At 38.4% G+C, this 15,946-nt stretch overlaps 3 protein-coding genes and 1 non-coding gene across 6 annotated transcripts in view; 3 read left to right on the forward strand and 1 right to left on the reverse strand.

The window, feature by feature from the left end:
- PRPF39 (pre-mRNA processing factor 39) overlaps positions 1-6,409 on the forward strand; it is a 28,050-nt gene extending 21,641 nt beyond the window's left edge. For both annotated transcript variants that reach the window (XM_039358626.1, XM_039358627.1), the window contains exons 10-14: positions 201-469; positions 3,105-3,289; positions 3,571-3,645; positions 5,008-5,128; positions 5,703-6,409. In XM_039358626.1, coding sequence (XP_039214560.1) covers positions 201-469; positions 3,105-3,289; positions 3,571-3,645; positions 5,008-5,128; positions 5,703-5,759 — 707 coding nt within the window. In that variant the 3' untranslated portion in view covers positions 5,760-6,409. The remainder of the gene's footprint in view (positions 1-200; positions 470-3,104; positions 3,290-3,570; positions 3,646-5,007; positions 5,129-5,702) is intronic.
- LOC120315001 lies at positions 528-609 on the forward strand. Its single transcript, XR_005558581.1, has one exon. It is a non-coding gene; the product is annotated as a small nucleolar RNA SNORD127 (small nucleolar RNA).
- Positions 6,410-6,930: 521 nt separating the features above from the next.
- On the reverse strand, positions 6,931-14,486 carry FKBP3 (FKBP prolyl isomerase 3). Its single transcript, XM_039358630.1, has 7 exons — positions 14,231-14,486; positions 12,835-12,936; positions 11,387-11,494; positions 10,496-10,631; positions 9,300-9,367; positions 8,539-8,636; positions 6,931-7,146 (listed from the first exon to the last, which is right to left on the reverse strand). Exons 1-7 carry the CDS (start codon positions 14,330-14,332, stop codon positions 7,092-7,094), a joined length of 669 nt encoding a protein of 222 aa, XP_039214564.1. The 5' UTR covers positions 14,333-14,486; the 3' UTR covers positions 6,931-7,091.
- Positions 14,487-14,623: 137 nt separating this feature from the next.
- Positions 14,624-15,946, forward strand: part of FANCM (FA complementation group M) — a 50,743-nt gene continuing 49,420 nt past the window's right edge. For both annotated transcript variants that reach the window (XM_039358618.1, XM_039358620.1), the window contains exon 1: positions 14,624-15,265. In XM_039358618.1, coding sequence (XP_039214552.1) covers positions 14,809-15,265 — 457 coding nt within the window. In that variant the 5' untranslated portion in view covers positions 14,624-14,808. The remainder of the gene's footprint in view (positions 15,266-15,946) is intronic.

Raw genomic sequence — 15,946 nt, forward strand, 5'->3', positions numbered from 1 at the left:
TATCTTCTTTCTGACCCCACTGTGGCTCTGTGAAGCAGAGATTCTTGACTGCTGAAAATCTAACTAATATGCATTATATAATATCCTCCATCAAAAGGACAAAGCATAATCTTGATGTTGGGATGGAGAAATAGCCTAAACTTTGATGGGTTCATGTCAATTTGCAGTTCTAAGTCCACACATTCTCTCTATACTTTTAGGGAATATCAATGAAGCCAGAAGAATTCTGAAGATCTTTGAAGAGAACGTTTCAGGATTGGCCATGATTCGTTTACGGAGAGTTAGTTTAGAACGGAGACATGGAAACATGGAAGAAGCTGAACATCTGCTTCAGGAAGCTGTGAAAAATGCCAAATCAAACTATGAAGCCTCTTTCTTTGCTGTAAAACTTGCTCGACACCTTTTCAAAATTCAGAAGAGTCTTCCAAAAGCCAGGAAAGTTCTTTTGGAGGCCATTGATAGAGACAAGGTATGTAATTTCCTGACATTCATTTATATATCATAACTTAGGAGGAAGTCGTTATAGCTGGCAACTGTGATGATTCCTTTTAACTGCAATGTACTTAGCTGCAGTATGGAGACAACAGTCCCTCTAACCTGATGTTGCTTGGCTGGTCCATTTGTCTAGTTTATCCTTAAATTTTAGGTTTCCCTGGCATGGAAAGTACCTGGCATTGAAAGTATAATGATACCATATCTCGGCAGTATCATGTGGCCAAAAATGGTAGATCACTGTACCTGAAGCAATGCAGATTTCTAGATAAAAATGCAAATTATACACATAGCAGGAAATGTTCCTGGGAGAGCGGGAATATGTGGTGAGAAAAGTAAGATCCTGCATTTGGGCAAGAAAAACTAAATCCATAGAATATGAAATACCTGGCTCAACAGTAGTAACTGAGAGGGATTTTGATGGTTTACTGCTTAAGTATGAGCCAGCAATTTGCTGCAGCTGCCAAAAAAGCCAATGCAGTTCCAGGCTGCATCAACAGAGGGATGGCATCAAGATTATGGGAAGTGATAGTACCACTCCATACTGCACCAGTGAGGCCATTGGAATACTGCATCCAGTTCTGATTACAATACAAAAAGATGCTGAAGCTGTAGAACACGGGTGTCAAACTCGCCATGTCAAGTGACATATTGCGATGTATCACTTTTTGCATTGCTGGCAACGGGGTGGGCGTGCCTTCGGTATGATGAAGCCAACCCATGGGCCGGCAGTTTGATACCCCTGCCGTAGAAAGTATGCAGAGAAAAGCAATAAAGATAAGAGGTCTGGAGGTTAAAGCATATGATGAACAGCTAAGGGAACAAGGTAGGCTTAACCTAATGAAGGCTTAGGAGAGACGATAGCAGTCTTCCAATACTTGAAGAGCTGCCATAGGGAAGAGGGCACTGATTTATTCTCCATAGCATCTGAGGGCAAGACAAGCGGTGGGTGAAAGCTCATCAGAGAGAGATTCAACCTAGAAGTAAGGAGAATTTTTCTGATGGAGCAATTAATTAGTGGAACAGCTTGCTTTCCAAAGTTGTGAGTGCTCCATTGCTGGAGACTTTCAAGAAAAGATTGGACAATCATTTGTGCAAGGTAATATAAGGACTCCTGCCTTGGTTGGGGGGGGGGCTGGACCAGAAGGCCTCCAACATCCCTTTCAACCCTACACTTCTATGATTCTATGAAATATGTATGTCCTTATTTAAGAGACCATATTTGAAATAGTTCCTCATATTTGTCTTTAGAGAAGAATGTTGAATATCGTGGAGTTTTGTTGAACCCACAAGATTCCATTCAGATGCTACAATATGTGTGGCCATGTATGGACAAAACATGTATGCTTCCAGGGCCTTATATTTTCTGTATGTACCATGTTTTGATTGAGAGCAGTGTGGTGGCTTAGTGGTGAAAATGCTCCCCTCCCCTCAACTCAGAAGGTTGAGTGTTCAGTCATAGATAACAGATTTTCTCTCCTAGGGCGCAAAGAAAAAATACTTAATGCAAACTCCTCATAGGCAGTAGGGCATCCGACCAGTAAAAGCTCAGTTCCATCCAGTTGCCTCATACCCTGAATAGGGACTACGGGGTTGTAAAAAGGGTGTTTTAAAACTCTGTTTTGATTATGGTGCAAGACATCAACCAGTTCTTGCAAGTGTATATAATGAATAAAGGTAAAGATTCCCACGCTGTTGTAATTTTGGAGGGCCTTAGAGAACTGTTTGGTAAAAATGATTGAAATCCCCTTCTGGGTATTGAATGTGACCTGTTTTTCTCTATTCTTTTTTCCTTGTTTTATTATTGTATTGGTTTTGGATTTGTTTCTTTTTTTCATTTTCAAATTTGTGAGCTGCCAGAGTTTTGGGGGATGGACAGCATAGAAATTTAATTAATAAATAATAAGATTTATGAATTCAGCCACGTTTTCAATTCTGTAAGGTAATTAGATATATTCTGTCAATTTCTGTATTGCAGTACCTAGAACAGAGATGGCGAACCTTTTAGAGACTGAGTGCCCAAACTGCAACCCAAAACCCACTTATGCATCGTCGAGTGTGGCCCATTGGGTGGGTGTGGCCAATTGGACAGGCGTGGCTGCAGTGGTAAAGGCAGACTGGGTGGGACTGAAAAGTTCAACCAATCAATTCCAACTTTGCAAAATCTTTTTTTTCCTACGAGAATTTGAAATTGACATTTTTTTTAATTTATTTTTTTGACACATGGTGGTGGAGGCCTAAAGCGAAAAGGTTTTATAAAACCCAGCTGAAGGCCTAGGACTGGGGCGACATCGCGCGTGTCCACAGAGAGGACTCTGAGTGCCGCCTCTGGCACCCGTGCCATAGGTTCACCACCACTGACCTAGAAGTATTTAAAAACACCAGTTACTCAGGATTCTCATACATAATAAGCCAGGATTTAAATCATGCTTCCAGTTTTATTGCCAAAGTTTCTTGCCTGATGTACTTTTAGAAATTTGAGGAAACCTGTAGATTAAGCATAACCCATTTGAGGAAACCTGTAGATTAAGCATAACCCATTTAACTATTAAAATACATGGGAACTTAAGTTGACTTTGTATTGTTTTTTTTTTGTTTTGTTTTTTGCACAGGATAATCCAAAACTGTATCTCAATTTGTTGGAAATCGAGTACAGTGGAGATCTAAAGCAGAATGAGGAGAACATCATTTTGTGTTTTGACAGTGCTATTAATGGAACGTTGCCTGTAAAAATGAGGATTATATTTTCTCAGCGCAAAGTGGAATTTCTTGAAGATTTTGGCCTTGATGTGAACAAGTGAGATTTATTTTTAGTGTTAGCAATCTTTGATTTTTGGGTCTATGAATGATTTGTAGCCAACAGAGATCAAGATGATCATGCTTATTCTTTATAAATTCCTCCAGAAATTACAATTTAAAATTTATTTTCCATTTTACTATAATAGTACTTTCAAAATCCAGCTAGATTGATGGAAAGTGAAAGCAGTATATAAAACATCAATGTTGGGAGTTATGTTTGTTCAGAATATGTCTGGAGTATGAATCTCAAAGTTTTCCTTTTTTCTTTCCTTTTGGTAGGCTTTTGGATGCTTATGAAGAACATCAAGCCCTCCTAAAGGAACAAGAATCTTTAAAAAGGAAAGCAGAGAATGGGTACAGATATTTTTATTCTAGCTACAAGTACTGGATTGATTTTTTAAATATAGCTGTTAATTACTGTTATATTTTTGAAACCTTACTGATGTTAGTACATGTCTGAGCTGATTAAATGTAAATGAAATATTGAGAGGAATTGTGCACAGATAGTCCTTGAGTTAAGACCACAATGGAGCCTGTCCATCATGGTCATAACTTGGTGACAGTTGTAAAACAAGTTGTTCACATGATCTAGATTTTATGAGCTTTTTTGCAGCCGTTAAGCAAATGACCACAGTCATTAAAGCAAATCAGTGGTTTGCTTTGGTGTGTCTTTGCTGAAAACTAGAAATGCTGGTTTTTTACTAACTGCTGTAAAATGTGGTATGACTGCAAACAGCTGTAAATGCAGCCTGGTTGCCATGCACCCAAAGTGCAATCAATGGGCCACAGGTGTGGAGCACTGTCAGAACTTTTGACTGTAAATAGATTGTAAATAGCCTGTAAGTAAGTTCCTCTGGACTTTGGATACACCTAAGTGCCCTGTCCTACCTGAATCACATTTCCAGAAAACAAGAGCAAGAAAAATACTTATTTCCTTGATGTGATCACAGAGATTGCTAAACAATTTGATATGACTAGAACAGCTCACACTTTAGAGACACTTTTTACTTAATTACACAATCTTTAATTCTGTTGAAGGAAAAATAATAATAATCAGGAGCTCTTTAGAGATGTCATTTAAGATTACACCTACAACTCAAAAGGCCTGCTATTTTTTCAACTGAATTGGTAATGATGATCTATATTCTTGAAGAAAACTGAGGAAAGTTTGTTTTAACCCATGCATCCATTTAAGACTTTAAATCAGGGGTGTCAAACTGCCGGCCCACATCACGAGGAAACCACACTTACCCCATTGCCAGCAATGGGGAAAAAACTGGAATATGTCGCGTGATGTCGCGAGTTTGACATGTCTGCTTTAAATGTTGCATGGCATACATAATGTACAAAGTTTATGTGTGGTGTAGGATATTGCATCCCAGTCTTCAGTTTAAAATTCATTACTCAGTAATGGTCTAACACTCTGGAGAAACTTTGAATGTTGTGCCAAATAAACCTGCCTAGGAATACAGATGTTCTGCGGTCATCAGTCACCATCTTTCTACTCAAGATCGGGGTAAGGTCCCTGAAAAAGGCTTCAATGCTGAATTTTGATTAAAAGTGACTGCTTTTCACAATTTATAACATGATACGAAATGTATGGCCAAGTTCAACTTGCAGGGAAGTGTAGCATTTCCTCATACAGTTATTGGGAAAAAAATTAAAATGGTGCAAAGGTTTTGCTTCATAAAGAAATGACACAAACTATTCTTGCAGCTGTGAAGAACCAGATGAGAAACGAATTCAGAGTGATGAAGCAGGTCTTATGTCTGGACAAGTAGCAGATGGAGATATGCAAGCAAATCAGGCAGCCTACAACTACAATGCCTGGTATCAGGTGAGCATTTATCTGGATGTTTTTGGACTAAATACTTCAATTCTACCTGTCTCCGCCAACTGAAATTATTTTATTTTAAAAATGTACTTCAGTTTAATAACACTATAAGAGGTAATTCTTGTTTGGCAATAATTCATTCAGCAGCCTTTCAAAGTTGCAGTTCTGAATGAGGGGACATAAAACCATTCCTTCTGGTTGCAATTTGGATACTTGACAACTGGCATGCCCTTATCACAGCTGCAGTTCCCAAGGTCATGTGATTGCCATCTGCAATTTTTCAACAAGCAGACTCAATGGGGAAACTGACAGTAGGTCACAAATGGGAATCCTGGGATGCTGTGACTGTACAGGATTCATTTAACAGTGGAACTGCCGTCATATAACATCAGCTTTATCAACCGAGTTGTCAAATATCAAATCACTTGATTAAGAAAGGGCTATTTGTGTATTTCACACCTTGAGAATTTTAGTTTTGAAGTTATTTTCATAATTGTTAGCTGCTTCATATTGGGTAGTACTGGAGTTTTCAGCATTAACTATAGAGGATACTAATTTTCTGTTTTTTCCCCTTTAGTACAATTACTCAAATGCATGGAATTATGGACAATATTATCAGTCATCTTCAACCTGAGCAGAACAATTTAAGGACAAATGGAATTTCACAATGTTTTCTTAAGGCTTTTCTTTTGTAAAAGAGAAAGAAATAGGAATGTGAACAAACTGTCACGTGATTCTTGTCTTTTTTGCATGTATAATGAGTTGATTTTCACATTTTTCTTGTGACAAACTCATATTGGTATCTTGCTGTATTCAAGTCTAGCAATTAACTTTCTCAACAGTAAAATTATCAAACGATTATATGAAGTAGTGTTGATGATTCATGGGAAAGTTAATTAGCAAAAATTAACATGTATTAATACCAAAATCTGCCCGAGCAATTTCGGACACTAGCCAAGCCAAGAGATAATACTTTCCTTTTCTTCTGCGGTAAACTGTGCTTGAATATTTTCAAAGTCCCACATCCCTTTCCCTGCAACTGTTTGGTTTTACCAGTTTACAATTGCAGCACCCAAAGGCTGCGAGCTTTTAGAAAAACGTTGATAGAAGAGGATCCATAATGTATAGGGTTTCTCTTTGAGTGACTAAAATGAAGTGTGTTACTAGAACCATGCTCTGTCTTAGGATGGATTTTGTATTGGAATTTTCATGTGTAAGTTTAGTTTTTTTGTTTAAAATGCCTTTTTGTAATAAAATCAAATTGTGTAATTTTTCTGAACAATAGCTTTCCTGGGGGCTGTTTGTCAAATTTATTTTGGGAATGGCTTCTTTCTAATGGTTTCACCTTTATTGCTATTCAGTTGCAAGTTTCCCTTATGCATTGATTTTGAAACTTTGTTGTATTACTATGTGTTGCAAAAGCCAAGGTGCATATCTGATCCAAAAAATACTTAACAATACTCTTTTCTTACATTAATCTGCTTTCAAAATAAGAACATCCTTGTTGAAATACAACATTGTGTACATCTGACTGGATATGCTCCAGCTGAATAACCACCCTATTCCCTGCTATTCTGATATGTATGCCTGCAAGATTAAGATAACTGATTTAAGCATATGATCTTCCATTCTTTGGGAATCAAAGATTAAAACAGATTAGCAAAATATGGTAATTTGGGCTGAGAGAGATGGAAATTATAACCCAGCAAATCAGGAACCCTGATCTTGTCTTTCCATAGACAGTACAAAGTGCTTAATAATTACAGTATTTTCTGCAAGTTCTTGCTACAAAAATCAGTCAAAGCCACAGATAAACTCATTTTTAGTAATACAGACATTGTACTGTGATTGCAGTAAGAGCCTTTTGACTCCTCCATCTATCAGATAAAAGGCCACATTTGCATTTCCCTGAAATCAGAAGTACTGTGTGTTCACAATTATTCACGACTGAAGAGGAGACAATACATCATTCAATATCTACCAATTCAATTTCAAAGAAAAGTTTTGCATTGGGTGGAATCCTGAAATAGAAGTTAAGGAAATTCTTAGGCAGTAGATAGTTTTGCAAATGTATCTACTTAAAGGGTGTAATTTTTTCTAAGTTACATGATTTTTCATGTGTTCTTGTTCAGCGTATAACTCAGATGGGAGCTTTGGCAACTGAGTACAGGTAGTCCTTAGAACAGTTCATTTAGTGAGTGTTCAGTTACAAAGGCACTAAAAAAGTGACTTATGATCAATTTTCACACTTCCAACCATTGTAGCATTCCCCATAGTCATGTGATCAAAATTTAGACATTTGGCAATTGACTCATTTATGATTGCAGTGTCCTGAGGTCATGTGATCTCCTTTTGCAACCTCTGACAATCAAAGTCAATGGGGAAGCCAAATTCACTTAAAAGTGATTCACTTAAAAACTGTGGCAATAAAAGTTGTAAAATGGGACAAACTCACTTAACAAATGTTTCACTTATCAACAGAAATTTTGGGCGCAATTGTCACAAGTCAAGAACTACCTGTAATGAATGTTCGTAAAAGGAAAATACCTAGACATTGTGGAAACAAAGCTCCTTAGAGGATGTAAGCGTAAATCGAAAATATGAAATGCTCTAACCACCCACCAAAGTCCATTTTTCCTTTTCTACCAATTAATCTTTAGATGCTTCAATTTAAGGAGTTTCCCTCCCTCCCTCTCACCAATCAAATAATTAGTGTAGACTATTAAAGATAAGTTAGTCAACAAGAGAACATCTAATTGAATCAGTGAGACAGAATTTTTCCCCCTTTCTGCTTTCCCCCTTTCTGAATTTTGCCTTACTCTGCCCTACCTCCTTACCTCCCCGTCCACGAGAAGTCTTTCCAGTTCTTTCACAATGAGGGATTCTGTCAATGAAGCTCCATCCCACTGATGGATCTTTCAATTTAGACCAGTGGTTCTCAACCTTTTTAATGCTGCGACCCCCAACCGGTCGTAAGTCGGGGACTACTCAACTGGTGCAGCACCGTTTGCAGAATGGGACTTTTGGCAGGCTCAGCAGGGCAGAGACAGCCTGGACAATTCCTATTGACTTTTGAAAGCCAATAGAATTAGACTCTATTCAAGAGAGTCTATTCTATTGGCTTTCAAAAGCCAATAGAATAAAAGGGAGTAGCACAGCTAAGGAAAAGGGGGGAAAAAATGGTGGACTGCGTTGTTTGGCGACCCCCGTGAAATGGTCATTCAACCCCAAATGGGGTCCCGACCCACAGGTTGAGAACCACTGATTTAGACACTATTAGTATTATGGACCACAGTGGGGACTTTTGCAACACTCTAAAACTGTTGGAAAAAACTCTTGTTCTCTTAACCTCTATTGTTGTATAGGAAAAATGGTTTTTGCAATCTACATAGTAATAAATGTAAGCAGGATACTTGGCGTCAGGCTGTCCTTTCTTCCCATAAGCCCATTCTGGCTCAATTTCCAAATTAGCCTTTTCCCCTTTGCTCATTGTCAGTAAGGCTTCATCCCACTGAAAAATTAGAAAAGAAATGTATTAATAAGGTCATATAAAATATATATTTCTTTTTCATTCTCACTGCTGCTGAAGACTTTTTGTTAAGATTTCCACATAACATATGCTAAGTATTATTTAGAAATAGCACAAGATACTTTGATCAGGCCTAGAAAATTCATCTGAAAATTAAGTAGATTGGATTCAATTGGACCCAGAAACTGGAATATCACAGAAGGTCATAAATACATATTTACAAACCTGAAGATTGCAGTCTTCTGTTTTGGTAGCGATGCAGAAGTAGTAAACAATCTTCCTATAACCCAAAACTAGAACTAAGGAAAGTATCAGAAGTGACAGCTGCAAACATACATGATAGATATCTTGCATGTGATATATGTACGATACATAGCCCTCTCCCCAAACCTCTGTCATTATGACAGTTGGACACTGGTCCAAGATTTCTGTATCTGTATTTCAGGAAATGTGGGCAGATTTCCAATGCTCTCTCTCATTCCTGGCAGGATAGAAGAATCTAAAGGGCTCATGGTATCACATATGCCAATGCCTCCTCTTATTGAAAGAAACAGACAGATGACTGAACAGCTGCAAGGCCAAAACTATTTTCTGATAATGAAAGGTTATGACCTGATACTCAGCCACCCACATTAGCACACTTACACCTCGAATCACTTTTCCAACACCAACTTTGAAGCTCAGTGGTTTAGATGCCTTTTTTTTCTTTGAACCTGAAAGATAGATTTGGTTGCAAACTATTAGATGAACAGGGAATTCTTAACCAAATTCAAATCTTAATAGAGTATTTGCATCTTTCTCCTTTCTTTGTGGGTACGAAATTACACTGTAGGGAAGATCTGACTTGATTCACAAGAATTCTAGTAAAGTCTGGTGTAGATTGTTAAGGCACCAGGCTAAAAATCAAACTGATTTCTAGTACTGCATTAAGCCGGCTGAGCAATTTTAGAACAATTGTCCTGTCTCAGCCCAACTCCTCCCCTTCTAGGACTGCTGTTGTGGGGAAAATAGGAGGAAGAGGGAATATCAGGTAGGTTTGCCACCTTGAATTACATTTATAAAAATTAAAGTGGAATAAAAATATTTTTAAAAAGTTTTTCCATCTTCTTTCCAAGATGGCTTGAACAAATGCAAAATGTGAAGCGTTTACACTCTTTCTCGGCTCCAATTTATTGTTTGAGAAACACTGCAGCTCCATCACTCTGCCTTCAATGAGGACCACTTAAATCTTTAAAAGCTTTGCCAGCTTTTTCAAAAGATAAAGTTTACTCCGCAATTATTTTTGTTGGGTATTATTGTAGATTTGGATGTTAAAGAAACTAATTTGATGTTGAATTTCATAACTGCTGCAAGATTATTGGTGGGGCAATATTGGAAGAAAAACCTATTGCCTACTTTGGAAGAATGGATACTTAAAGTGTCTAATTTAGCAGAAATGGTGAAAATCTCCGCCTATTTGAAGGATCATTCACAAGAAAGATATATTATGGTTTGGAGAAGATGGATTGATTATATTCAGAAGAAGTATGAAACTGAAAAGTATTATCTTGCTTTTGAATAGATTTTAGATAATTATTAATAGTATTAATGGTATTATTATTTTTGTCTTAATTTGTTAATATTTGTTTTGAGAAGGAGTTAAAGTGTATTATGGTTTTGATTGATAGTTTAGTTGGTTTATGTTAGCTAGAGTATGTTTGTTTATTTGTTACCCTGTAATCAGCTCTGGGAAGTGGGGGAGGGGGGGAGGGGATGGGTGGGTTTATATTGTAATTTGTAAAACTTTTAATAAAAAAAAAGCTTTGCCAGCTTTTTTTAAAAAGAGCTATCTAAGCACTTACTTGACTGAATATTAGTGTCAAAAACTGTTCCATCTTGCAGCTTGCCTGTATACCAGCAATGAACAATATCACCCTTTTTTGGAAAGTTGATTTTATCCCCCTTTTTCAGAACTGACTTGGTATATTTTGGGGAAGCCTGCAATGAAAAAGTGGAAAGAAGAAAAACAGTGAGCTTCACTATTTTAAAGATAGAGATTTGTTCAAAGTTCAGTATAGTGTATTTTTAGAAGGATATAAACCGTCCACTTTCCTTTTCATACACACTCAGAGAAGTAAACATTTTACAAAATTTTACAGGAATTCTGTCACCCCTTCTATGGGAGGGGATATTTATTTGCAACGAAATCTTTTTAGCATCTAGAAAATCTGCTAATTAATAATCAATTAAGATTAAGATTATTATTGAACTGAAAATTCTTTGCAGTTGTAGCTGGTCCCAAAGAGAATATATCATTTTGTGCACATATCCAGAAATGTCATTTTCTGCAATAACTTTATTCTTAAAAATATATATGGAGGTTTGTGACATATACTACTAAGCTTGATCATATAAATTTTATTTTAAAAGAATTGTATTCAAACTTACATATATGGAAAATGCAACTGATTTCAGAAGTCAGAATTCCCAAAAGATCAAATGAGCAAAACAGAAATCACTACCAGTTCAGACACAACTATCACAGAACATAAACAGCTACAAGTAGCTATACAGTATTGACCTATTTTGCAGGATATTTTTTTTATATTTTCAATAGACAAAAGAACTTGGTTTTTACATATCCAGCTATGCGAGGTATGTTGTTTTTCTTTTATGTCCTTTCTCATTTGTATGTTGTTTTTTATTTACTCAGCAGAAATTGAAAAACATGATTGAGATACTTCCCAACTTACCTCATCAACAACTTCTTCAGATTTTGTCATTTTGGTTTGGCTTTCATCAATCTTGATATTTTTTACCTGTTCTGCTACTTGTTCAGTGCTCTCTGTGTCCTTAAAGCTCTGAAAAATAATATACATTTTAATGATCTATCTAAGGAAGTTATTAGTAATATTAAGAATATTTATTAGTAATATTATTAAGAATATTTATTAATCAAAGTTTATAGTTGCCCATTTCACAGAACAGATTTCTGGGTAGTGTACAAAGAAACAAAGTATATAAAATCCAGATTAAAAAGTAAATATTATAAAAATAAATATATAACTCTAGACAAAGGGGATTAAGAATGGGCACCTAGCAAAGGAGCTATTTGAGCATATCTGTTCACAACAGTGTGAAGTCACAGCTGCCAGTTCTTTAGCTGGTATTGTCCTTTGTAAATATCATGTTTTTATCAAGAATCTAGGATGTTATAATGCATCGTTATAGTATATGTGTGTAGCCAAGCAGTGTGGCCATTTACAATTGACAGATGAATTTTTTGTCAATGTGTAACTTTTCTAAGTGCCACCCAAGATTTTTTTAAAATGGCACACAGTGTGCCTATAACCACTTGGACCACCACCATAGCTATTTGCCGGAACCTTTCAATTTCAATTTTCAGAACAAAGTATACAATTTGCCAATTCTTTGTTTTTTATTCCAGCAGTCTGCAACTTTTCTGGCTCTGCAAAGTGCCGGTGGCAGCGGGGGAGTGGAAAGAGAGGATGGTTTCATGCACAAACACATCATTTGCTCAAATGCAGCTTCACACGCTTGCTCACCCGCAACTTGTGCTGTCCAGTTCCCAATGGGCCGTGGCCGGGAGCTGGGGACCCCTGTTCTATTCTACTGCCCTCTGGTATATTATTATAATATTGAATAATATGAATGTCATATTTATTATATTTGAATGTTCAAGCCATTGCACTTACATTTTCTTGGTGCAATCTTAAAATCTTCCTCTAAAATGTCATGATAGACCTACCATATACAATGTATCAGTACTATATAGTAGGTCCAAGAAATAAAGAAAAGGGGAAAGAAAAGGGGAAAGCGGATAAAGTGAAGAGAAAGAAAAGAAAAAGTGACTTCCAATTTCTTTCAGTGCAGTAAGATACATAATACAGTTATAATATCATTTTTTTACTTATCGAAAATATTAAATACTAGTCACTTCTATAACCATAATCTACTTAATAATCAAAACCCAAATCAGATTTGTATTTTTTTCTTTCAAGCAGAAAGTTCAACAACAATCAAAGAATAAAGACAATAATTTCTTCAGCACAGCCGTCCATAGTTCTTTTAAGTGGAGATGCCTTTTGTAAAAAAAATACTTGATCTATCCACTGAGCTTTTTATCCATTTTCAATTTACAAAAAAAGGACTGGTAAAGTAAGACAAGCTTAAGACTTACCTTTGTTTCAAAGAGTTGGTTGTATGCTGTTATTAACTGATCCTTACTAGCTGTTTTAGCCACATTTTTTATCTGACCAAGCAACTTGTGCTCTGCAAGAAACTACAAACAAAATTTAGGATTAATTCAGCTACCTGTAATAAATGACAAGTTTTCCTATATTGCAAAGTGAGCTGGAATAGTATATACACTTTACAATATGAAAATTTGAAGTATATCTAAAGTTTCTAGTAGCATCAAATAAATCCAAGTATTGCTCTTGAAATCCAAAAACTTGTAATTCCTATACTAAGAACTCCATTCAGGATGGTCTCAGCAAACTGCAGAACAGAACCCAATCATAACACAGAAAAAGAATAAAGCGCACTGTGAAAAGAATACTAAACTCTCTTCCTCTTGATTTTTCCTATCGACCAATTTCACGGAAGATAAACATACATTCATCTGCAATTTAAGTAAGCTATGGAATTGTACATCTGCTTTAAATACATTTTAAAACAAATCAGTTTCATAAAATTCCCCCCAAAATGCCTGATTTCATGTCCATAAATTTAGTTCAGCGAAAATTAAAAATAGAAGGTACTGTATAACTGAAGGAAGCTTTCACTTATATAGTACCCCTTTCTCCTTTGCACTTTAAACTGAAAGCTTCTTGGATTCTTCTAAAGTTAAACTATTTCAATTTGAAATTTTTTTTTTATCCCCTAGCAATGCTTTGCACATTATCATAGATAACAGATGAATGGCTACAGGAAGCCCTCTCCAAGACCTAGTCTTGTTTTTGATGCATCATCCAATGGGCAGCTTTCTTGCATTTCAAAAAAAATAAGACTATTGCCTATAACAGCAGATGACTTTAATGTTTTGCTGTGTTCTGAAATTCAAGGCAAGTATGCCAATGGCATCTAATGATCACTCAACAAATAATAACAACAAAATCAATGTATTAAAATCTGCAAGAATTAATTAGTGCATGATCAATCTGTGGTTATAAACTACTCCATCCTGGCCCGTCAGTAATGGAATCAGCAATCCCTATCCCCTCCTGCCCCCCAGGCGTGGAAAGGCTGGCATGTAGGAACGCCGCAGTCACGTGAAATGAAAAAGGGGAAGAAAGACAACTCGATCCCACTGAAGGCTCTCATCACATCTGAAGAGATCTACATGGTTTGCTTCGAAGAGCGGAACAGGGTTTAGAAAGAGGGTGCCCTGACTAAGGGAAAATGGGCAACGAGAGAAAAAAAAAAAAAAAGCAGAGAGGGGAGAGGGGACTTCGCAACTTTGCACCCATCTTCTGGCCAAATTAAAGCACAGCGGCCACACGTGTCCAGACTAGCCCGCATGGGCATATGAATGGAGCCTGCCCACCCGTCAGATCGCGCCTCGGACCCCGCACCCTGTGTGCCGCTTGTTCCTGCAGAAAGTGGACAATCTCCCGCTTGGGCAGCGCCTCGTTCCGCAGCTCCTCCAGGCTCCAAGGGCGCGCACGGTCCGCCATTACATCGCCTCAGGCGGGCGCCTACTAGGAGAAAGTCCGGGAACGCTTCAGCGGCCCTTCACAAGCCCACAGCACGAAATACAATTCCAGCACGCTTGGCGCGCCCCGCCACTCTGTTCGCCTCTTCCTGTTGAGCATGCTGGGTAGCGTAGTTCTACCCGAGAAAGCAGAGGCTCCTGCCACATAATTGGGAGGACGCAAACGACAGACAAGCAGAGCAATTCCTGTTGCATGCTGGGTATTGTATTCTGCCCTCAAGAGTTGGTTGATCTCTCCTTCGTCGGAACCTCCCTTTCTGTGATAGCGAATAAAAAAAGTGCAAGAATAGAGCATGTGATTGATCCGCCTTCTTGGGCTCGACCAATCAGGGACCTCCTCGCAGCTGGCGGGGTTTTCGGTGGCCGCCAAGATGGCGTCGTTACTTATTGAGAGGAGTTGCACGAGAACAGCGAGAGGGCGGCGGAGGCGCTGCTGAAATGAAAGGCAGAAGCCGGCAGGCCACGCTCTTCCAAGCATGGGGAGCGCAGCCGACTCCTGCGCCGGCGGTGGAAGAAGAGGAGGAAGAAGAGGCGGAACTGTTGGCTGCAGCCATAGAGGCCGAGGCAGCGGATTCGCCGGGCGCTCTTGGTGCCCGGGGATTCATCGGCGGCGCGCCGGGCGCTCTGTGGATGTTCCCGTCCAGCGGGTGCGTGGAGGAGCGTGCCTATCAGGTTCGAGCGTCGTGGGAAGCGCTCCTGGCCAACACGCTGCTCTGCCTGCCTACTGGAATGGGCAAAACACTGGTAGCCGCCGTGGTCATGTACAATTTCTACCGGTGGTTCCCGGGCGGCAAGATCCTCTTCCTGGCCCCGACCAAGCCGTTAGTAGCTCAGCAACGGGAGGCTTGCGCTCGCCTCCTCGGGATCCCCGCTGCACATATGGCCGAAATGACTGGTGGGTGTTTGATTACGCTCTGCATGTGGTTCAGGATCGCGCTTGTTTTCGCCCGAGCCACCAGTTAAGCTAAGCGGGATGTGATCCCTAGTGGGGTGGGAGCAGAGCTGTAAGACAGATTATGAAGTTGAAAAGAAGTTCCAGAGTAAGGCACCTCTTTTATCCGCGGAAACGGACCAGTAGTGAAACAAGACCGAAAGGATTTTATTTTGTCCTTTTTATATATCAGTTGCGGTTGGATCGATATCACCAGCACTTAGAAGCAGCCCAATTCCTGTGACTGGTATCCCATATATATTAAGCCCTGACTGGGTTATTGGTTTCATTGTAGTGGTTATTTTGTACCTTATTCAGCAGTCCTGTTTTTAAAAATAAACGCTGAAGGGTGCTGTGTGTATTTCTCTACACAGAATAAATTGAATAACAGTTGTGACTTTGAGGAGCAAGGTAAATCCTTGTTCATTTATTTTTAAATGTTAGATACTTATTTGCAAAATCCAGTCTTTACGAAGTTGCATAATTTGGGGGCAAAGTTTATGATACCTGTTATTATGGGTATTTCTCAGTTTTTTCTTATGGATTATTTGCATTTCTGCTTATGTGCTAATTTTTAACTGTTTGCACCCAAAACACTTAAATGTGATTAATTCTAGCCATTAAATCCTTCCATAGTGGGATTTC

This window comes from Crotalus tigris, unplaced genomic scaffold (genome assembly GCF_016545835.1).
Source record: "Crotalus tigris isolate CLP2741 ecotype Arizona unplaced genomic scaffold, ASM1654583v1 scf7180000019042.1166422, whole genome shotgun sequence".
Classification (NCBI taxonomy): domain Eukaryota; kingdom Metazoa; phylum Chordata; class Lepidosauria; order Squamata; family Viperidae; genus Crotalus; species Crotalus tigris.